At 43.1% G+C, this 24,051-nt stretch overlaps 2 protein-coding genes across 2 annotated transcripts; one reads left to right on the forward strand and one right to left on the reverse strand.

The window, feature by feature from the left end:
* The first annotated feature begins 378 nt into the window (after positions 1–378).
* Positions 379–5,806, forward strand: NIF3L1 (NGG1 interacting factor 3 like 1). The gene is made up of 7 exons (XM_084264516.1): positions 379–509; positions 745–1,188; positions 1,655–1,820; positions 2,499–2,625; positions 3,003–3,141; positions 4,439–4,522; positions 5,453–5,806. The coding sequence occupies exons 2-7, from the start codon at positions 753–755 to the stop codon at positions 5,635–5,637; spliced, it is 1,137 nt and encodes a 378-aa protein (XP_084120642.1). The 5' UTR covers positions 379–509; positions 745–752; the 3' UTR covers positions 5,638–5,806.
* A 2,818-nt stretch (positions 5,807–8,624) lies between these two features.
* On the reverse strand, positions 8,625–23,711 carry ORC2 (origin recognition complex subunit 2; the record flags this gene model as incomplete). Its single annotated transcript, XM_084264956.1, has 16 exons — positions 8,625–8,980; positions 9,638–9,756; positions 10,482–10,543; positions 10,863–11,034; positions 11,630–11,776; positions 13,350–13,446; positions 13,850–13,982; positions 15,050–15,159; positions 16,753–16,851; positions 17,460–17,644; positions 18,508–18,565; positions 19,590–19,615; positions 20,926–21,015; positions 22,184–22,270; positions 22,545–22,688; positions 23,621–23,711. The coding sequence occupies 16 exons, from the start codon at positions 23,709–23,711 to the stop codon at positions 8,894–8,896; spliced, it is 1,707 nt and encodes a 568-aa protein (XP_084121082.1). The 3' UTR covers positions 8,625–8,893.
* Positions 23,712–24,051: the final 340 nt, after the last annotated feature.

Here is a 24,051-nt window from a genome sequence, read left to right on the forward strand (position 1 = left end):
TCATCCCATCGCTGCACAGCACAGCGCGGCGCGGCTCCTCCACCAGCGAGCGAGTCTGGGAGGCGGCACCTCCCCGCCCCGGGCACCCACCAGCCCCGCGGCCGCCAGCTCAACCTCCCCGCGCCGCCCCAGCCCGTTCACCCTCGCCCGGCCCCACGCAAACCTCACACAAACCTGCCGAGGCTGGATCCAAGCCCAGCGCCTGTCGCCGGGAAGCGGCTCCCCTCAGACGGGCAGGAAGCGGCTACCGCACACCCCCGGCAGGCCGGGGTATCGCGAGAGGCCGCCCGCAGCCCCGCTAGCGCGGCGGAAGCGGCGGGGCCCGGCGCAGGCTCCACCCTGCAGCCTCGGCCCTGCTGCGGTGTGCGGTGAGTGGCGGGCCCGGCGGCGGCGGGCGCTGCCCGGCGGCCTGGGCAGAAGGTGCTGGCGGTGCCCGAGGCCGCCTGCACCACTCCCGCTTGCTTCCCCGTGCCCTAGGCGGCAAACGCTTCTCCGGTTGAATTCCGCGGGTGGGTTTTAGCGCGGGAAGATGGATGAAGCTTAAGTTCCCTTGCACGACTCCGCAGGGTCGTTCATGGGGTTTCAGCCCCGTTGCAGGCCGGCGCGCCTCGGAGTGTGGCGGCTGCTGGGGGCAGGCTGGGCTCCCCTGTCACGGAGCGGCTGTGGCAGCCTGGGCATCAGCTCTGCCGTTTCGGCCAGTCAGTTACCTAGGCTTATTCCTCTTTTTTTCTACTCCCTCTGCAGATAGCTGCATGCTGCTCCCCGGAACACAGCTGGTGGGACGGACTCTCCGCTGCATCCGTGCTGTGGGTCGACAGCCCTCGCGCTCCATCATGAATCTTAGGGAACTCGTTGCTGCTCTGAATGACTTTGCACCCCTCTCTCTGGCTGAAAGCTGGGACAACGTGGGATTGCTGGTGGAACCAAGCCCTCCACACACTGTGAACACCCTTTTTCTCACCAATGATCTCACTGAGGAGGTGATGGAAGAGGCAGTGGAGAAGAAGGCAGACCTTATTCTTTCTTATCACCCTCCCATATTTACACCACTCAAGCGAGTAACATGGAAGACCTGGAAGGAACGGCTAGTGGTCCGAGCTCTGGAGCACAGAATTGGGATTTACTCTCCGCATACAGCGTACGATGCCATACCTCATGGAACCAACCACTGGCTGACGAAGGGACTCGGTGAGATTCTGTTAAAAACAGGGAAACAAAACCGGTTTAAATTATTCATCAGTATATGCTGTTTTATGTGGGGACCTTCCCTCAAATTTTCTTTCTTCCAGCTTTTACAGGTATGATTTGAAGACTTTCTCCTTTTTGAGGACTCAGTATAATGAGTATTTTGGCTCAAAAACGAAAACAGCATTGTCTTTTTGCAGCCTGATTTAAAAAACAGTATTTTGGTTGCATGTAATTCCTAGGATAAAATGGATGACATTAAGAATGAGAAATAATATATATCTGTCACTTAAAATAGATTGTGGTTAATGGAAACAACAGGGCAAGAACTGCACAGTTCTGGTCAGGGAAAATGTATTCAAGTGCAAAATTTGCATGTTTTTGTTGCATCCTTTTAGGTTATGTGCTAAATCAGAATTAGGATACTTACCCAGCTTTATAAAACAGTAGTGCTGCACTGTTTTCTTAGGTGCCTGTACTTCTGTCCCACTGCATCCATCAACTGCACCAAGCTATCCAGCTGAGGGCACTCACCGAGTAGAATTCTGTGCAGGCAACACTGAGCATCTGGACGCAGTACTGTCTAAAATCAAAGAGATCCCAGAGATCTTCTGTCTCACAACTCTCACTGCTAGGTATCTGCTTCACACTCTACTGTGTTTTTCCTGTTGTTTGAAACAATAAGTTGCTGGAGTTGTGTATTACTATTGTAGTTGCTTTGTTCCTCTGTGCATTTGAAAGTGGCCTCAAGTTGTTCTAGGGTAGGTTTAGATTGGACATTAGGGAAAATTTCTTCACCAAAAGGTTTGTCAATCACTGAAACAAGCTGCCTGGGGAAATAGCTGAGTCGCCATTGCTGGAAGTATTTAAAAGGCATGTCAACACGGTGGCATGGGTTAGTGGTGGATTGGGCAATGCTAGGGTAACGGCTGGACTTGATGACCATCAACATCTTTTCCAACCTAAACAATTCTGTGATTCTATTTTTTTCAGCAACAGATACAGAAATGTGAAGAATATTATCACTTTCTGATCAGTCTATGTTATACTATATAGTAACTGCAACTCACAAGTAGCAGCACATATTGGGGGTAAAGAAGGAAATTTGATGAGGACAGTCGAGTTAAATTTCTGTGTATGTTTCTTCCAATAGAGTAGACTACACTAGACTAGGTTAGGCTATGACAATGCCTTCTTTTTTTCCTTTTTCTGTGGTAGAACAGCCACTAGGATAGAATAGCTTTGTATTATCTTAATATGACACTGAAATTTTATCTAGTTTCTTAGCAAGAACTAAGCATATCTTTTCTCAGGTTTGAAGGTGAGGAGCAAACACGAGTCTGTTTGAACTGCTCTCAGAAAGCACTGTTGGATGTGGTGGCATTATTGTCCCAGAACAGCCATCTTTATTGCAAGACTGAGATTCTCTTATTACAAAAGGTAACGTAATCACATTATTACTTCCAGTAAATGTATTACTTGTGTGAGCTGAGCACCCTAAACACTGAAATCCAGTAGTCAGCAGCATCACAGGTTTCCTATGTTACCCTGCCAGTGCACTGAAATACTTGCTTGTGGGGATTTGAAGCCACATACGTTTGCCAAAACAATGAAGACAGCTGTGTGGCCTGTGCTAACACATGACTTGGTGCCAATAGCTAGTGTAGTTAGTATGTTACATTCAAGAGCATCACATACATATATTTTTGGTAAAGTTCAGAGGCACTCCTGAATGCCCAATATACTCATCTTTGTACTGTATGGAAAGCAAACTTTTGGAATCAGCTTTCTCACAGTAATTTTTCCTTTCTTTTCAGCCTCTTCTTCCCCATACTGGGATGGGACGTCTGTGCACACTGAGCGAGCCAGTATCCTTGTCACACATAATTGAGCGTATCAAGAGCCACCTAAAATTACCCCACGTCCGCTTAGCCATGGGAACGGGCAAGACGTTAGGTAAACAGGCCTGCAAGTAAGACTGTCCCTGAGAACTAGTATTCCAGGGAAGACGAGGAGCATGACTGTGTGACATACTGCTGCCTTGGATACGTTTACTTCCAAGTAGTATGAAGTGCAGTTGAAGACCAGGAACAGCACTTTAGAATTTGTGTGATACAGTCACGCCAAAACAATCTCATCTGTCTCTTTAATTTGAAGTTCTATATTATGCTGGTGAAGAAGGTGCAACACAAGTTGAATATGAGACATAATTTTTCATAGTTTGTATAATGACCAAGATTTTTCTCCCCCAAGTACCATTTCCATTGTACACTCCCTTTTGTGACTGAGTCTTAAATTTCAAAACACCTTAAAATGGCAAGATGCTTCATGGTACCTTGATGAACATGTAACCCTCTGTGTTTTGATGAGAGAGTGACAAAGAAGGTGAATTATCCTAGCTCAAACAGTGGGTCACAAGTAAAACATGGAGCAAGCTCTTATCCCAGTTACTTATCCTAATCTCTGAGAAGCACAGCTATTAGAATTTGTGAGAGCAGATTTATTAAGTCTGTAACTTAGGAGAAGGAAGCCTTACTAGAAGACTTTGAAAGTGCACTAAAAAAACCCAAACTATTCTGAAGCCTCTCTAATGGTGTGGGATCGTAGTGGCATGACTCCCCTTAAATCAACAGTAATTACCTGGCAACATACTGTGAAAGCATGATAGAATTCAAAACCTCTGTGTTTTGTGTTCCCTTCTCTCTAGTGCATATAATATAGGGGAATGACATTTCCCATTACTGCCACATACATAATAGCTTGGAAGCAGCAATCACAGCAAACTGGCCCATTTTTAATGGCATGGAGCTGCTCTCAGCTTGCATTGCAGCTGGCCTTCTGAGAGCTAAAAGCTATGAACCAGCATATTTCAGAGGCAAAACACCTGTCCTGGTGGTACCATTAGTTGGAAAACTAATGATGGTGGAATACAAGAGTCCTGAAAATAGTAGCAGACTATTAAAGGGTTCAGAAACCTAAGTAACACCTCACTAGGACAGAATCTCACCATCAGTCGGTCCCCATGCTGTAAGTTTTCTGCAAACTTTCCTACCACTTGAACAAGAAAATGAACACAGGACCTTCCTGTACTATGAGATGTTATATGGCTATGACTTTCAAACTGACCCATGTCTCTTCCTCCCACAAATTTATGTTGACCCTACAATCAAGGTCATAGATACTGTGATACAATGCTGATGTAAGGGCTGAACACAGGGAAAGGAGCTTAACTGTGGCACCTTGTATCCTGCAGAATCATCAGTGAAGAAAGTTGCTGTCTGTGCTGGTTCTGGGAGCAGCATCCTGAAAGGAATGGAGGCTGACCTCTATCTCACAGGTAAAAGATTATGTTGCTGTTTTGTTACCTGTATAAAAATAGCCACTAGAAAAAAAAGAAGGGAAAAAAGAAAGGCATTGACCAGCTGTTGAAAGTTTTGGCCAGAAAGAATTACCTGCTGTAATTGGAAAACAATTGAAATGATAGAATAACATTAGAGATGCTGTGGATCAAATGGCTGTGTGGGCCTGTGAAGATCATTTCAATGAAAATGTTGCTATTAATTCAACACACAATCAGCGTTGATGGCAATCTGTTGCAACCTTCAGCATGTTTCTCCTTTTGCAAGATACAAGTTATTTGCTCAGTTCTCTACAGAATTCCCTAATGGAAAATTATATATAACATAGTCTACAGAATCTTCCAAAGGAACCCCATAGTGTATCTCACCAAAAAGAGACTTAATCCATTATCCTCCTTTCCTGCAGCGGGACAGCTACTCCGTACAGGTTGCACAACAATGTGAAGGCTGCCTTGCATTCTCTAGTACTTAATTTGAGCAAGTTCTTTGGCACGGCATGCCCCATCTACCCTTATATACAGCCTTGCAGAGATGACCTGCAGACAACTTCACAAGGCTTCCCAGTGCTGTCCTCCATCACAACCCACAACATCCAGACAGTCCATTTCTAAACCTCTCTGCGCACTCGTATTTCCTGCCCAAAGTGTCAGAACCCGCCACTATTCAAAGAGGACAAGGAATTTCTGTGGATTTGTCTCAATTGTATATGGTGGGTATCACCTGAAAGTCCTTTGAGGGACACTAGAGTAGGAGTATTCTTACACTAAGCAGACAGTGTTGCATTCCTCCTTAGGGGCTGTATCCCCTGTTATCTCCTCCTAGCTAAGATTCTGCACACATTGCAAAGAATGAGTTACTGAAGCTTTACTGTTAGTGATATATGTGGCATTTCTTTTTCAAAATGGCAGGAGAGATGTCCCACCATGACGTTCTGGATGCAGTTGCCAACGGGATAAGTGTTATTCTGTGTGAGCACAGTAACACTGAGCGAGGCTTCTTGTCAGAGCTGCGTGACATGCTGGCTGTCCATCTACAGAACAAAATCAACATCATTGTGTCTGAGAAAGATAGAGATCCCCTTCAGGTGGCATAGAAAGAAAGGGAAAATTCAGTCAGGAGTTTCATGGTACCTTGCAAAGACCCATCCAACTGCAAGCCTAAGATGCTCTGAATTTGTTTGGCCCAGAAATGATTGTATTATACGTTACCTCAAAATTTGGGATGTATTTTGTCATCTGTCAAATAAATGCTTCTTTGGGATACTGAAGGCTGATTTACTCAATTACTGGGCTGTACTTGAATAAGTGTACTGTTACTGTATATTCTTATTAGATATATTTGGTAACTGTGATACTCAAGCATTGGTTTGGGTAAAATATAAAAACCTGACTTATCTCCAGTTTTAAGCTTATACAGGAGTCGTACCCATCTGCAGTTACATCTAATCATATCCATACATGTCACTGACACCTCACCTAATAAATCTAGTAAGAGTTAATGAAAGGGTGCAAATTACACATTTGCATCAACAGTTGCATTAAGACACCACTCATGCAATTATAGAACAGGTACTAGTTTTGCTTAGTATTCCATTGCATAGTCTATCATTAATGCAGCTTTAGGGACTCTCAAAAACAAAGCTTTGGAAAGTTATAATGCAATTCCTTAACATCAGTAAGTGAATTTAATGTACTTTTATTACTTCCTTTAAAAACAGTTTTGGTAACTATGGCTCTTAATTACATGATTACTAAAACTGAACAAGTAGCATTCTCACCACTGATAATGCTTGGGTTTTATTTTTCAGGTTAGGTGTTTTGTTTTGTTGCATATCTTACCATCTCTGGATTATGTGCACATCAGAAGAATATTTAAACCAAATGAAAATATTTCTATTGCAAATTTGTAAAGATCTTGGCACCATCCTTTTAAGTTAATAAAACTGGCTCATCAAGCAATGTCTTTACCATATAATTACACGTCTTGTTCCACTTTTAAATGAAAAGAGATGTCTATACTATATAATATGAGGCTACTGAGGCTATCTAACTGCCATCATTCTTACCATGAAGACCTCTCAGTAAACTGAAGAACAGTATATGGGGAAAAAAAAATCTTCCTTTCCAAGTAGAAGTGATCCCTCCAAATACAACAGTTCACTATTGCTATAAAAGACACAATACTACTACTTTAGTACATACACAGAATTCAAGAGATGGATAATTAATGTATTGAGGGGATAGTTCTCCAGAAACAGCATGAAATCGGGATGAAGTTTTAACACAAAATGTACAGGCATTAATTCACAGTAGTTTTCTTTAGTTTGCATGCTTGCACCACGGAATTGGCAGCAGCCAAAAATGTGATTTAAACTTACCTCCTTTTGGCTGATGGACCATATCTCCTGCAGCCCCCCTCTTGGCCTATTTAGACACCTGGTAGTCTACCAAAACTGTTAGCAGGTAACTAAGATCAGGATGATTGTAGCATTTCACTAAAGTACATTTCACATCTACATGTCTAGAAAACCAGATGTAATTGCACTGAATATGCACTTTCACTATCTGTAAATGCATTAGGTGGTATCTTCCATAGGTACTCAGCATATCAATTAAATCTTGAGTTTTGTAAGAACTGTGGAGAGTCAAAGGACTGCAAAATAGGATGTGGTTGCTGCTTAGCTACAACATTTTTTTAAAGGTTTTTAACACATCTCTTCAACTGGCGGAGTTCTTATTCTACATCTGCCTCACAGAACCTGGCTGGGTTGATCCCAGTTTTAGTGGCTCTCCCAGGAGCCTGATGCACTTTGCAGCTTTGGAATTGCAGCCTGTAACATGCAGATGCAAATGCCACCAAGAGACTGTTTCTTGGAAAATGATGCGGGGGAGGAAGCTGGAGAGTACTGTTGGCATGTACCAGGTTTCCCTATCAGTCCCTCCAGCAAAGCTAATTAGGGCCTATATTTGGGGAATCGAGTTGTTGTCCTTTCAATACAAAAAGTCAGGATATAAACCTCTGTGTTGCTTCTGTCAGTCAGGGGTAGACCAGGTAACACTATTATTCCATGTGATGTTTTATTTCTCTTTAAAAGCTATTGAATGTTATTAAAAGGAAGCCAAATTATTTTTGATACCCTATAAGAAACTGTATTTTTACTAATCAGTTTAAAAACCACACATTGGATGAGGATTTGCACAGATAATTGACATGATAATGAAAATGAGGCTTTCACACAATTGCCAGGATTTCTATCTTCATATAATAAAGATGATGGAAGACAAGACAGGCTAATGAAAACTAATAAAGTACTTTTTTATTTGCACTATTACAACATTGAGCTGTAACACAGCTACCAAATATTAGACATACAGTGTCCCTGAAGTCTGGCTGGCAGACTACAGTTGATGGAACTACAGGGTTTACTCCCACATACCTGAGAAAAAAGTGAAGAAAAGCCATCAAACTTCAGCAGTCTCCCAAATATTGAAAGGCTTAAAAAGGGGAGAGCTTATAACTGGCATTTAAGGCCTCCCCCAGGATCAGTGGGCACTCCTGAAGTAAAAAATATATATAAACAATCAAGCTTTTAAAAATAAACAGGAAAAACTTTGCAGCCTCTTCATATTACTGGACTGAAATTTCAAAAACAGATGGAAGAAGCTGGATCCTCTCACCTTCACCAACAGGTAACAACTTGAGTCCAGCACAATTTTCTTTATATAAATCTTCATATAAAAGGATTTGGTTTTGGGGCGATTCCTTCAGTTCTATTGCCAGAATTTAATAAGTTACCCACAATGTCCCAAAACCACTAGCATTCTCCTCTCCTCATGCAGTCAAGGCAGATCTCTTAGAAGTAGAAATCTTGACTTCTTCATACACCAGAAACTAGTTTTGTGTAAATGGTAAAGGTGTACTGGAATGGTCTCAGTTGAGAAAAGTTACATCACTAGTACAAACTAAAGCTCTGACCATCTAGTAATTTGCACTTCCCAAGTAAACTGCTCCAATCAAACCCTCATGTCCGGTGAGATAGAAAGCAGAAGGCACAATCTTACCAAGTTTGTTTTTCTGGCTGTAAGGTTGGCTGCATAGATATGAAGAAGGCATCATCTGAGCTAAGAGACAAAGCAGACAAATCTAAATACAGAGCAACAGATCCCTTCCTTACAGAAGTCATCATTCCAAACTACATGAAGTAGTTGAACAAGCATTGTTCATAGCAATTGTTACTTTTCAGTAGGTAGTCCAGCACCTTTGGGGTCACCAGGAGAGAGATCTGAGTATAGACCCCACTCCAACAGCCCGAGAGCAATTGCCATAGATGCTTTGAGAAAAGGGAGCCATCATACATCTTCATCCTCTTTTTCTAAGAAGTTGGTCAAGGTACTGTCATCTACAGGAATTAGTAAGTATTCCACACCATCAGCTCCCTGAGAACAGACACACATACACATTGTTAAGGCCAGTGCACAGTGCAATGCAAGCCACTAGACAGCACTACAATGCTAACGTTTATTTGCAGTCTGGGTGAGAGCTGGTCAGCATTCAGCAGGACTACATTGCTAAAAACCAGGGATAATTCACTAGAGTGATACTGGAAAAGCATAAAACCTGAGAAAAGTCAGTATGTGAGAAATCTTCTGGTAGGCTGTGCTAGTCTGACACTACACAGCTCCTCAGTACCCTGTTCCCGTATCTTGTACTGCTATACTGCCTCAGTATTAGGACTACCCCGCATTCCTCCCTCCTGCAAATGCAGGTAACTACTGGGAGCAGACTGGCAGGCACTGGGGGTCCATTACTGCTCAAGGTATTCACGAAGAGGAGACTCATGTTGCCAACTAACCAAAGCATGCTGCATTTTTACAGCCCCCTCCCTATCCATGTAAAGGGTGTTTACAAATTGGAGGCACAGAAGGGGCTGCAATTACAGAATTTCAGCCCTTTTCTAGTTCCTAGATGCCTTAAACAACAAAGCCTCAACAGTGAGCTGCAGAGTGGTGTCTTAGGGATCCTTAGTAGCAAGCAAGCATCTTTTTTCTTTAAGGTGGCTGAATACCCAGAATGATCTTCATGCCCCAGCTCACCCGCTTGGTCCGGATGAGCTTGTGATCCCTGAATTCTGTCAGCTGTGCCCTGAGTGTCAGGTCAGTGTTCACAAGGAAAGCCTCCCGACACTGCTGGTAGAAGTCTTGGAAAGACAGCCCTGGAGATAGAAAAAGGCTAAGATTAACAGATTTTTCCAGGTCTACCACATATTATCTCCACCTACAAATCTTGCTTTGGCTTAGAACACAGTGGCTACAGTAACATCATCTTTCAAGTATACAGCCAAACTAATAGTTCAGTAATTAACAGAAAACAGCTGAATTAATGTTCCACTCACCCTGTTTGCCTGACAGAATTTTAAAAACATTTCAAATACACTTCCCAACATGGTTAATCACTTAATTTCCAACTCCTCTATTTTACTTCCAACTTTCTTTACCACTACCCTGCAGCACAGTTAGACAGTGACAGAGTATTCCACATGTATCCTAGAAAGCAGGGGTGTAACAGAAGTTACTCAGATAGGAGCAGCGTGAGAACAGGATCTCCTGTTTTTCTCCAGACCTTGAAGTGCTAGTTATGCAAATTCATATTCTTCCTTTATAGTATTTTTTAACTCTACAGCCCCCCATGGATGGTCTCAGTCCTGTCTAAACATCAAAGCTGACCACAGAAAAAGGAGGCCCTTCAGAACCATCCAGTCTATTGATTTCCTGTCACACAGTACCACTAGGAAGACAGTCTATGCCACTGCATCTCACTGAGCTAACAGTTACAGTACTTCTGTAGCTAGTGCTGTAATCTGCATACCAAAAGCCAGTGTCACCGTGACTGAGCTGGCAGTAGCAGCACCCCAACCAATGAGAAAAGGGGGGTACACACCTGGATAAGATGAGTTGTCCTTGTTATCCAGTTGGTACTGAGCAAGCAGTCTGAATATCCCCCTAAGTGAAAGAAGAGGGGAAAATAAAAAAAACCCACAACCCACACAACAAACCGCAAACCACTCACCATCATAAAATATTAACTCATATTTCCCTCATGGCAAGGACTTTGTGCTTGAATCTGGTCACTAGACAAGGCTGACTATCCACACACTCTTCATTTAAAGTAACCTATAATGTGGAAAACAGGTCCTTCCATCTTCATCTTGAACACTGTTGTCAGGAAACAGGGACTGCCTCCTGCTAGTAATAGACCAGTCTCACCTAGTAAGGACTGGATCTTCAGCAACTGCTACTATGAAGTGTAACAGCGTCTTACCTGGCATTGGGAGTGAGACTGTGCAGGACGTGTGTTAGGGAGCTCAAAGCCAAAGATCCAGATTGCTGTACTAGAAGTGAGTTCTCATACGACGTTTCTTCCACGTAAGGGCTAAATGTGGTGGTTTCATACCAAAGCCAGTTGTAGAGGCTTAGTTTTGCCTGATCCCACACTAGATAGAGAAAAGAAAGAGCAGACAGAATTGGGAGATTTAGCTTTTCCGTGGTGTTAAATAAGCAATATGAAAATGTACTTGATTTACTGTAGGATTTGAGGAAACAATGTATGCTTGTGAAATTCACAGGATGTACACCCAGATATTTGCAGTTCAAACAAGACAAATTCTCTGCCACAAATCAATTGCACACAACCCTTTTTCATACCAGCTTTATGGATATGCTGTAAATCCTTTCAGAGTCAACAGTGTGCAAGAAATTTCTGGCTATCAACAAAATGGTTTGGATGCAGTGACAGGCATAGCAACCAATCTCATTTCTGTAAGTCCCTAAATCAAAGGGTGCCAGAAGCTTGGAGTCTATTTGTCTATCATCAGGGATTAGTAGTTCTCAGTATATTTATACAGTTTTGGTTCAACACAGCCACAGACCCAGCTGGGGCTTCTAGCTGCTACTGCCATACATACATCACCAGGTCTATTTTGCATATCAACAGTAATACAAGCTGTTGTACGACACGAAACACACTCAGCACCCCCAAAGTGGAACTCAGATTATTTTCTCTGCTACATCAGACCCAAGGAGACTCACTGAGAGGAGCATTGATATGATCGATAGACGCAATGAGGTAAACAGTAGGTAGAGAGGATAACTGTGCAAGGATCTGCTGACTTCTTTCTCCTCTCAACATCTGGCTGTCCAGGTTATGAATGAGGACATACAGCTCTAAAGATGAATCTGCAAGGTCAGAAAAAACAGCAGAGAACCAATGAAAGAAACTGCACATAAAGTGGTCTCCCATTCCCCAATGCAGCCCAGAACAAATCTATTCCATCAGGCTCCATATCCATCACTCCAATATCACCACTTTCCTTGTACAGCATACGTTGATCTCTCACACATGGTGTTTCTAAGCACCTAACAGGCTTTTTCTCAATTCACTCACAATTGCAGTTCTCATCACAGCTATGATTCTTTTTGCAGTTTAGGCTTTTATCTTATGATGAACCTTCCACTTCTTCATGGCCCTTTCACTTATGACTTTTAGTCGTTTCAAGGTCATTCAAATGTGTTTTAGTATGGAAGTCTAAAAGCAGTTTGTTCAGCCACTTCTGAGTTACATCACTAGGATCTTTAAGCTCTCCCTCACACAATGAAAATACATCTTCTACTTAATTGGAATCTTTCCTGCTGTGTCCTCAAAGGAAGTCACAAAAGCTTGGCCTGGATAATGCAAATGTTAAATGTTAAAATTTTCAGCGAACTTGTTGCTGCTGCACTTACCCCTGGGAATAGCTATTTCCTGAATCCAGGAACAATTCTGGAATGGTAGCCAGTTTTTGTGCAAATGAATACATACTTGGCTGCCAAAGGAAACCAAAGATTCCTCAGATTCTCAGTCAGATCAGCTGTAGTGTACTACACAAGACTGATTTATGTAGATTCAGGCAGGCATCACTATTAATCAGTCTTTCTCAACCCATACAGATAATGATGGAAAACACAAAAACACTTAAACCCAATTAAGATTCCATGGCAATTTGCATATGTATACACAAGCAGTAAAATGGATATTCAAAAAGAAATCAGCAAGCATTCAGTGTGGCAATACCCTAATTTTGCTTTTGAATCTAATTATAACCTACTTATTTGACAGTTGTCCTTTATTTCATCTTAGGGTCAGTATTTGCATACATTAAATTTAAATGACCATTCCATTAAACCATATACATTTAAGCCTTGATCCAGCCTACACTAAAATTTATGGAAAGACCCTCTGGCCATGATTTTCCAGATGAGCTCAGAGACTGTCAGCAACTGTAATTCCAAACTGTTTGCAAGTTCTTTGTTCTGTTGATTTCTGGGAGGTTTCTATCAGGTCCTCAAGCAGCCACTAAGAACCTCTTCCCTCATGTAGCTGGAGTTTAGCTATTCTGTCTTCTTCCACCAGGAAACAGGTGGTTACAGAAACACCTTGCAAATAAAGTACAAAGGCACTGGGCAAGATGAGCATTTCAGCTTGCCAAAGGGTTGAGCAGCCTCTATCTTGTTACACCACTCATGTCTTCCTCCTTACCTTTCTAGAGAACTTAAGTGTGCAAAACAGTGACTGAGGTAACGGCTTGAGATCACATACACACATATTCCTGGTACTTATGTTTTCATATACGTGGCATAAATGACAAGCAATAAAGTATACTAGCTACAATACACTAAGAAACTGTAACTGCATATGAAAGCTACAAGGAAAGAAAATGTCCAAGTTCTTCATGGTCAGTGGATGTTTTTTGTACAAGGTTTGTCAATTTACCTTCTTTAAACGTTTTAATGATGAATTCAAGTTGGTCAAGGGGGCTGCGGAAAGTCCCTATGTGGTCCAGTACCTCCTCTGTGATGGAGTTGAGAATCTGCAAAAGAAAACAGCAGTCCTTTCTGAGAGGCTCTGGCACTGAAGGAAGGAAAAATCTGAAACTAAGTCCTTAAATGTCATGAGGGAGGCAACCTGATTTTTGCCATCAAACCCCCAAAACAGTCAACATAAACAAAAAATTTCCACCCCTTCTCAAAATAGTGATATAAATTAAAGCTTCAGATTGATGAGTATCTATTAATGATGAGAATTACTGCAATTCCTTGAAAAACACATGGGCTAATTTCTTTAAACTCTTAGAAGAAAGACAGGAACTGCTCTTCATTCAAAAGCCTGCTGCTTTAGGATGAAGCAGATCTCCTTTACATTTTACACTGAAAGACTTGAGAGGTATCTGCAACACAAGATGAGATAAACCCATAAGCTTTGCCCACACTTACAGATTTCACAGTGATGCTGGGGAAATACCCATTAACCACAAGGTGAACAGTGTCCTGGAGCACAGAGGTACGAAACGTCTCTAACAAGTCATGCTTTGAGCCCAGTCCATAAAGCACAATATTGAAACCTAAGCTGCAAAAAAGTAAGTAAATACTCTAAATCAAAAAAGTACAAGTCCGTTTTCAGGTTCATACGTTCATTAAGCAAAATGATCCACTGCAATCTTGTCTCTAAAATTTTTATGTTTTATCAGCTCCAGGCTTGCCTTCAGCTCACAGCTGACAAATAAGGTTAGCTGCAAGAAATCTGAAATCTGGCAATGTGCATCCTACTAAAGAAATGTTTTATCAGCCTGGAGGTCCACAAATTTAACAAAACATCTATGGAAGAATATTATATGGTCCAAAAATGAGAGTAGATCTGCAACTTCAGATAACAAAGAGTAGCCAACTCTTCAATTTTCAAAGCAAAAGTCTATTTCATGTTACTCTCCATGGATCACAATTTTCTTTACACTACATTCCCTTACAAAGATTCCGGGGGGTTTTCTCCTCACCAACATCTGCTCCTGCCTCAACACTTAACTGCAGCGCTGGTAGCCTGCCTTCTCTGTGGTGCTTCAGAATCTCACAGCTCTCTATAGTTCCCCACGTGCTTTCCTCAATGCTTACTCTTTTCTCCTTCCCATGAAGATACACACAAACCCAGATAAAATTTATACTGTTAACATTTCCAACAGCATCAAGGTTTCTTCATGCATACGTCATTAGGTAGCGTAAGCAAAGTTAACTGCTAATCACTGGGGACAGCCACACACTGAAGAAATCAGTGGTGAGATCCTTGCTACCAACTATGCTGTTGTAAGCAAAACTGATTGTTCACAAAGGATACTCTTCTCATCAGTCATATGCCCTACTTTCTCATTATTCATGTTCCCTGTTTGTGAATGCCCTCTAGCTTGGTTTAAAGGCACAGAAAAACTAGCAATCTCATTTCACTTCAGGCATTCCGTTCACAGAGTTATGTCAGATATCATTTAGTCTATAGGAAACATTGTACTAAATTAATGTAACCTGATTTTAAATTTAAGCAATGAAAGAAAGAACATCAGTCCTTAACTCATACACCAGATGTTGCTGACATTAGGCTACAATTTACTGGCCATGCTTGTTTGCTAGTGATTCTGATTGGATACTTACTGCATTTGCAGCATCCACTTGTAAAACAGGGATTCATGTTGCTGGTTTAGCTCTTTAATTTCATCAGCAAAGGCAACAGGAGCTTTTTTCAAAAGGTCATGAAGTGCTTGCTGTTTTCAGAGAGAGGTAAGAGGACAGTCATTCAATGCTAAGAAAAAACAGATGTATGATTGGAGCCCTTACAAATACCCCTCCGGTATGCTCTCTAGCTAGAGAGCAGAGTAGTTTTCACCAATGGTACACTCAATTCATGTGTTGGTTTCTTTCATGAAGACCCCTCTAAGCACAGTTTTGCTACCAGAGAAACAAAAGCAGAGATTAAGTAACGTTATTATGGGAAACGGCAGCAGACTAGGACTAGAATTGATAGCGCAGAGTGTTTTTATCTCTTCCTGCCGAGTATGGGCAAACCACTCCTGAAATAATGGACACACTCAGAGCTTACACAGCACCCCAAGCACTGTACCAGGAAGATACCAACACATCACAGCCTTGCTCACAGGAGCAAGGGCTCCAATTGACAAGCTTAGTAACTGTTGAGGTGTTTGCTACTACAAGAAAATGCTCACAATCATCACCTAAAAGAAGAAATACAGCAGAAAGGAAATAATATGCAGCTGACAGTTAAACGTAGAAAAAAGTATTATTTCAAAAACATCAAGAATCAAAGGATTAATTCAGCTTTAAAGATGTGCTGGTATGTTGATGTTTAAACAGCACAGTAGTGTGATACATGTCATCAAATCTACAGTGGCTTCCCTTTCTTTTAGATTTTAACAGCTTTGATTTCCACTGCCTTGGAAAACAGTTTACTCTGGAAAGAACACAAAGACAGCTGCAATGTATCACACAAACATAAGGCACTGAGAGACAGAACTGCTAAGGCTTCAATGTCTTTGGAGCCAGCACCAGTGAAAGCCTTGATTTCCTTCCAGAGCTGTTCTGAAAGAATCTGTTAAGAATCCAGATGTTTCTCTGGAAAACAGTTCCAGACCACAGCAGGCATCGGGCAATCTGCATATATACCATATTTTAGAACACAGATGGGTCCAAAAAGCAATCATAGACACAAGACCTCCAACAATGTTACGTTTCCTTGGCACTGTGCTTGTGTACCTGATTCTCCAGGGTGCAACTGCTTGAACTGTCTTGTAGAAGTGGCGTATGGAAAAAAATAGTCATTCAGTTGCAACAATTAAGACTGTTCCTGTCTCTTAGGAGGTGGAATAGGACACAAAGGGCATTTCACAGACCAGCTGTCCCAGTCAGGCGTGTGCTTGACCCAGAAATGCTCAGATAAGAAGAGCTCTCTCCATGTTCTCTAAACACGGTCAACAAAGCTTGCAATTCCCCTAAGCAGTTCACTGACAAAAATGCTTGTTTGGTGATAATTTTTAGAGCAGGTCTCTACAACTCTGCTTCTCTCTCTTCTCCTCCCTCAAAAGCAAATTTTAACCTGTTCTGGTAACTGCAACTTTCAACTATCTGCTCACCTAGCATCCAAGGCTCCACAACTGGGCACTGTCCCTGCTCAGAGCAGCAGTAGGAGACATAATGTGCAAACTGCTTCCTAAGTCAGCATTACTACTGAGAATGCGAGCAGCAGAAATAAAGTGAAAACAGCAACATCAGGAAATTCTGATGAGGGAAATCTTCAAAGAAATTAAAAGCTCTGAGACTTGTTAATTCACTGCAAAATGTACCTGATTCAATCTTCTTTTCTGAAACTTCTTCAGCGTTCGGTCTGAAGTGAGCACTTTGGAACTGCTGTGAGCTTCAAAGTATTCTTCCACAAGGTTGCTCTAAACAAGGACAGTAAAATCAGACACAGTCCTCCTGCTACCAAGTTCCCCTCTCCCTTTGCACCCACAAAAATTAGCCAATATGCGACAAAAAGCAAGGATAAATAGAAAGCCAGAAGATAGCTGCAAAAATGCTTTCTACAGTAGCATTCTACTAAAGCTATCCTAGTCAGATGGCTCTTTCCTGAAGACAGAAAAGCAATTCTGAAAGAGCAGGACAAATAAGGGAGCGCAGGGATCCCTGGTACTGGAATGGAAATCAGACAACAAAGCTGAACACCAAGCCAGAAAGTAGGATGTGTTTCTTTTGGTGCTACAGAAGACAATTTCTTCATACTTTCGTGGTATAAAGTCGCCAGTTTCATAGACATCTTAGAACTTCCCCTTCTGGAGCTGCTGAAGATATAGACTGGATAAGCCCACAGCCTCCATGATACCTGTCCAACAGGGATTGATCAAAGTACAGCAAAAGCCAACCTGTCTGGTTTGATTTGAAATAGGTCTAGCAGTTCTTCCCGGTAGTTAGATGTGGTCACCAGCAGCTTACTGACTAGACTAAACACACTGTCATGCTTGTTAGCTCAAAAGCGCATTTTCTGCTCACTCACCATCTTGTCCTCCTTAATTTTTTTGCCTCGGTTGTTTTTGGGAGGAGGTGTAGATGCAGCCTTAGTTTTTGTTGGGGGTTTTTGTTTTGATAAAACAGTGCTGACTTCTTTCTGGCCTTCCTCATTCTCCTCCTCTGAGCAGGAAGCAGAATATTCACTCTCGCTTTCTAAATAAGGATTTGGAGCTAAAGGATAAATTTTAAGGTTAAAAAGCCAGCCATGACTTCTCACACACGACACATTTTGCACCGCCTCACTCTCTCACGTACATTATCTAGGTGCCTTTCATGCAAATGATTCCTAAACATATTTAACAGGAAATTAAAAATCAATGCATAAGAGGACTGCAAACACACATTGCCACGTCTTTCCCACTTCCAGCCTCACAAATTAGTTTTTTAGTAAAGCATGCCCTTTGCCACCAGCTAAGAAACATAATCCCACCATAAAAAATGACTAAAAATGGACAATGGAACTCCCTACTTCTCTTAACATCTCTATGTCAGTTTTCCCAAATGCCAATCACACAAACTGAGTGTATTCTGGGTCACACTCTGCAAAAAAGGTTTTGTAAAAGAACTCTGTCAGCAATGTTGACTGAAGACCACAGACAGAATCTGGCAGAGTCTTAGTCTTGCAACACAAAAGATGAAATAGAACATGCCACGCACTAAAGTCTCCTCTGCATTCATTCTGAGCACATATAGCCAACCAGTTAACTGGAAATACTTTACCATGAATGGCCCAGCCATCATCAAAAAGTTTTATGACTTGGTTCAAGTAATTGTGCCAGACATTAAGTGTCAGCACAGGTTAGACTACTGAGAGCTTTGTCTCTTTTGATCATGTTACTGAACTTTAGCAACTTGGTGCTTCTAACCGTTCTAACCCCTTTCCTAAGTAGCAATCTGTTGTGTGGAAAAGGTCTGCAGAGGCTTCTTTCAGGATATTTCTATACTTTCTGCAGGATGAATCGGATCACTTTAGTCAGACTGCTACGACAGGTAGCAGCCCACCAGAAAAACACAGGACAAAGGTTGATCTTTACCTGCTAGTCTCTTTCTGAGCCTGTAAGGTGTAGTGGACACAAATTCTTTCTTTTTCCTCTCCTACAGCAAAGAAACAACATGCATTAGGAAAAGAAGCCTACACCTTTACAAAACAGTCTTCTGCCAGGCAAACAGAATCAGGTTACGTTTCCAAGCTATTTAAGCCCATAGGAAAGTGGGAAACCACAGGTCACAAGTATGGAGAGTTCTTGATTTGGCATTCAGAGGTGGGCAAGGGGTAAAGGATCAGGTTCCTAAAGGGGCTTAATTATTTCAAATGAGGTTCCAAAACGGAGGGTAGAAAACTCTGAAATCTCCAATAAAGATGCCGATCTTGGCCCCTCAGGAGGAGTCAAATGGAAGCAATGACTAAGTGGAAATGCTTCAACTCCCCAGAGCAGTCATCTTTCACATCACACTGTCTACTCAAAGTCATTTGAAAGTCTACTATTAAAACAACTACCAGAATGACAGAAGACTGCTCAGAATACTGAGCCTAGAAATGCACCAAAGGGAACCCAAGCATCTGGGCTCATCAAGTTGCAGTGGCACATCTTCCTTACACAGGCATAAAGCACACACCTAACTCGGACACTGGACCAAGTCTGCAAATACTTAGGAAGCATTTCTGTTAATCCTGTCCAAGTGGATGTGAAATCATCAAGGTGTGAAAACAGCATCCCAAAACAGCATCTCTTCTGGGCATAGCTCATCCTGGAACCTTTTTACAGGAAAAGCTGGGCACATGTTCCTAGTATAAGGCTACACCACTGTAGCCTTATGTACTTGTGTGATGCAAGGAAATAGCATCTACCCACACTAATTAGGCAGTCAAACCCATTATTTGCCCACTATTTGAGTCTAAATACCATAGTCCTGCTTAATGGTACCTCTGGTTCCCACCTGAATTACTCTTGCCCAGTTGGATTAGTAGAGTTTATCTGTGCTGTGAATGAGGCTTTTCAAGGTTCTTTCTTTCCAGAACTGTAGTAATCAGCCAGTTCAAGTTTTAAAAGGGGAAAAAAAAAAAACAAACCACCAACCAACCAAAAAAACCAAGCAGTGTATAGTCATCACTCACCCTCTGTTGCACTCTGTTTGAATGTTCTGCAAAGCAAGGAACAACATTATTCTGAGTACTGCATACAACAGCAGTACAAGATGATCCATTAGAAACATGGGCATTCACTATTCAAAGCTACACTGCACCAAAATATTGGCTATCTGGGTGGTTAATCCTATAAGGGAAGCCTCTAGTTGCTCACAGTAGGCAAAGAGAGAACAAAGACAGTCAATTTTACTACCACAACTAAAAGAAGGCAGCTTTTAATCCTGAACGCAGCTTTCAGAGGCCATCAGCAGAAAGGAAGAGGCTGAAAAATGAGCTAATGTCCTCTCCCTGCAGACACCAGTCTCCATTTCTGAGCATGAAGTAACATACACTCACCAGTGGTGACCTGCTCTGACTTTTCCCACCTGTATTTCTCCCTACAGCATTGGGTGCTTAAATTAGACATAACACCCACACAACCTTATTGTCCCAGCTTCAACAGTGGATTTTCTTCCCAGCAGCTGGTAGAGTGCCATGTTTTGGATTCAGGATGAGAATATTATTGATAACACGCTGATATTTCAGTTGTTCCCAAGTAGTCAGGGACGTTTCCGCTTCTCCTACTGCCCTGTCAGTGAGAAGGCTGGGGATGCCCACAAAGCTGGGAGGGGACACAGCCAGGGCAGCTGATCCAAACTGGCCAAAGGCATATTCCGTACCGTATGATGTCATGCTCAGTATATAACTGGGGGGCTGGTCAGGAGGTGGCACGGCTCGGGAATGAGCTGAGCATCAGCTTTCAGTGGTGACCAGTTGTGCTGTGCTATCACTTGTTTTATATATTCTTTTATCATTATTATCATCTTTTGTTTTCTGTCCTATTAAACTGTCTTTATATCAACCCACAAGTTTTACCTTTTTTCCCTTTTTGATTGTCTCCCCCATTTCACCAGTGGGGGAAGAGTGAGTGAACAACTGTGTGGTTGTTTTAACTGCTGGCTGGGTTAAACCATGACACCTACCCATTTGGTGCTCAACAAACCAGCCCAGCTCATAATTCCCTCAAGTGCAAGCATTTCTGTTAAACACAGAGGAAAACATTAGGTGTTGAAGCAACAGATGAGAGAAAAGTTCCTGTTTTCTCTACTACAGCAGGGCAGGATAAAAGATCTGACACCTAGGTGAACCAGAGGCCATACATACTAGTTCAGTCTAGAATGCTATGCTGACTAGATTACTCAAGCATGACAGAAGCTCAAACTCAAGCTGTGCATGACAATGCACTCAAGCATCCACTCCATCACCCCAATAGAAACATGACCCCCATTCACTCAGCTTCAGTTCCCCAAAGCCTCACAGGACTTACTGCTGCTTTGAGGGGTTTTGGCTGTCTTCTCAGGGCACTTAGAGTGATTCGATGCAACACTCTGTCCTGGTGTCTGGGCTAATTCAGAGGCTGTAGGAAACAGGGGGAAGGGAAGAAATTTCAGATGTCAGGTACAGAACTCCCAGCTCTGGCTAGTCAGCCACTGAACCATACACCTAAAACTCTCAATGCACTAATTTTCTAGCACACTTGGCTCCCTGGGAGATCACATATCTTTGAATCAGAGCAATGTTTTGTAACGCTAACTTAGTCCTTTAAAACTGCTCAACTGGACACAGTAGAGCAGTAGATACAGGAAACAAATGCATCAGCTCCCCAGGAGGTGGATTCTTGTATCCTATTTACCTCTTTCTACTACTTATCATCACAAGCTGAAGTTGAATCACTGATCTGAGCAGGATATGAAGGGCTTCCATGTTAACAGCCCCTCAAGAAAACCAGCCTTCCACTGTATGACTTGCTTCAGTTTTCAAACAGAGTCACGGCTCCAGGAGAAAGCAACAGTGAAACCTACCCTGCTGCAGAAGGAGGTGTAAGAAACAGACAACTTCTCAACACAGCAGAAGCTCAGAGAAGTAGTAAAGAGGTATGGAAACCAATTTCTGTATAGTGATATGGAAGGATGACTGACCCCTCTCCTTTGGGCCATCCTATGTACCTGTCACAGATAAACACTAATGGAGTTCAGAGACAGTGCTGGCACACAAAGACTCTTCAAGTGAGAAGAAACATCGTGGCAGCAGGGCTTAGACATCTTATTTGAATCAAAACAACCCACCCTCTCCAGAAATGCCATTTTCCCCTTGTTTGTCCTAAGTCCACAGTTGGCCTAGCAAGCACAATCAGACACTGAGTACAAGAAATCCTGATGTGCAAAGCCAATACTGCCATTTTTTACTCTTTGCTACATAATGAGTTATTCTCATACCCTTATAAATTACACAAACAGCCCCCCTGCCATCCATTAGCACTTAAACACAAACTTTGTCCCAGCATTAGGAAACTTCTATATTTCCTTATGTATTTATTATCTATGTCTTATCCTCACCACACCTTTGCTTTGTCCTAGCCCTGTGCTTCTGTCTCTGAGGAAGACTGACTCAGAGCCAGATAAAAGCTACTGAAATACTGCAAACATATCTTTGAATAGACAGAAGTGACAAATCACATTTAACATAGTACTTAAAAAAAAGGCCATAGCCAGAGCAAGAATGAAAGAAAAAAGAGGAAAATATACCCAGCTCTGCCATTTTGCTGGAGCGTTTAGGAGTCTGGAATGTGTAAACTTCACCACCGCTTATATTTGAGCCATTTCCTATTGGATCTGTGAAAAGAAATATTACTGTAGATATTTAAAAAGCACCAGCATACTCCCAACCCAAGGAAAATGGAATGTTTCCTATTACACTTTGTATCTAAGGACTCTTTACATTGCAGGTGTTTTGAAACAATTATCACAATACAATCCTCAGAAAAATCCTCCCCTCCACCTGTTACCACAAGCACAATCAGAGCTGGTCAGCCCTCAAAAACAATTTCATCAACATTATATAATTTTGACACTGCAAGAGCTTCCTCAGGTTTTTCCCCTCTAATACCTTCAGCACATATTCCAAGAACAGCAACATATTTATTCTCTTCCAGGATCTCCTGAGTTTCATCATCTGAAATATCCTCAAGCTTCTTCACAAATCTCTTCACACTGGCCACCAGCTGATTCTTGTCCTTCTGTACTTTAACACCTGAGATTACAATAAAAGCTTTAACCTCCCGTTACTTCATTATTTCTTTGCAGTAGTATGCAACTACCTTACTGAGAGACCACGTTTCTGTTGAGCAAGTCACTAAACAAATACTGAAAAGGTGTTCTGCTAAAAAAATCGCTGGTCCGGGCCCTGGTGGTCAGCTGACCCTTCAGCCATTGGTCCCTCCTTTACCACAAGAGCTTTTTACTTCTTTAGAGCTTTACCTCTGCAGCCCATGGGAACAAGATTCCCATTTCAGCACACACCGGCTTCCACAATTTGGGATAAATGAGAGTAACTCACACGTAGGAGCATCAAATTGCACCCAAAAAGGCATTTAGCATCCCCTAGGTTTCCTAGCAGAGGGAAGCAAGTGGAAAAGACCTGGCCTACAGGCTATCAGCGCTCACATGAGAATTTAGGCCGAGACACCTCCCGAGGCCGCCTATCTGGCCTTCTGCTCAAAGTAGGAGTAACAGCAAAGCCAGATCAGGGTGCTCTGTGCCTTGTACAGGCAAGTTTTTTTAAGCACCTCCACAGAGGTTCCAAACCCCCCAAAAATAGCCAAAACAACAGAGAAGATCTCCTGTAGGCAGCCGCCTCGAATCTCCTTCCGATCCCGCTCTCGGTGCGCTTACACACATCAGGCCTTAGGAACTTTGCCAGGCTACTTGTGCCCCTCTCCCAGGCCTTTCCACACACGTTTGCTGCTCAGGAAGCTGGCGCCGGGGCGGGGACGGAAATAACCTGCGGAAAAGGCAGCCGGGGAAGAAGAGGCGGTAGGCCTGGTACTGCCCTCAGCCCGCCCACCCCTGGTATCGGAGAAGAGCTCCCGTCCCGGGGCACCGCCGCGGCCACTCGGACCCTCTCCCGGCACCCTGGGAGCAGCGGTCGGCGCTCGGCCGGGCCCTGCCCCGGGCTAGCTGTACCTGAGTCGTCAGCAATGTGCTTCAGGACTTCCTCGTCGGGCACGAACTTCACCTGGAGAGCGTCGCTGCCCTTCCGCTCCGGCCGGCTCATGGCGGGAACCCCCCAGAGCGCCGCCGGCTGAGCCACGTGAGCGCGCCCCGCCGCCAAGGAGCGCTCCCACAAAGCACGCAGGGCAGCAGGAGCCCTCACAACAGCAGCAACCCTCCGCCGCGCTCCAGCCTCGGGCTCCTGCCCGCTACTGGCTCCGCCGCGAGCTCCCGGCCGCCGCCTGCAGCCACAGCGGGAGGCGGAAGCGGGTTCACCTACCAAGCGACAGGCGACTCCGTCACTCTGCCTGGCGGCGAACGGGGGGCAGCCGCCTCCGCCGCCGCCTCGGCCGCCGCCGCGCCTTGACAGGCCTTTGCTTCGACCAATCCGTGCGCCTTCTCTC

Source organism: Gallinula chloropus, assembly GCF_964237585.1.
Source record: "Gallinula chloropus genome assembly, chromosome: 5".
Taxonomy (NCBI): Eukaryota; Metazoa; Chordata; class Aves; order Gruiformes; family Rallidae; genus Gallinula; species Gallinula chloropus.

What these genes read in the sequence shown, in the direction of transcription:
- NIF3L1 (XM_084264516.1), top strand. Translation starts at nt 753, where the DNA reads ATGCTGCTCCCCGGAACACAGCTGGTGGGACGGACTCTCCGCTGCATC. An exon ending in CTGGCTGACGAAGGGACTCG is followed by an intron (nt 1,189 to 1,654) that starts GTGAGATTCTGT and finishes CTGTTTTCTTAG; the next exon opens with GTGCCTGTACTTCTGTCCCA. An exon ending in AGATTCTCTTATTACAAAAG is followed by an intron (nt 2,626 to 3,002) that starts GTAACGTAATCA and finishes CTTTCTTTTCAG; the next exon opens with CCTCTTCTTCCCCATACTGG.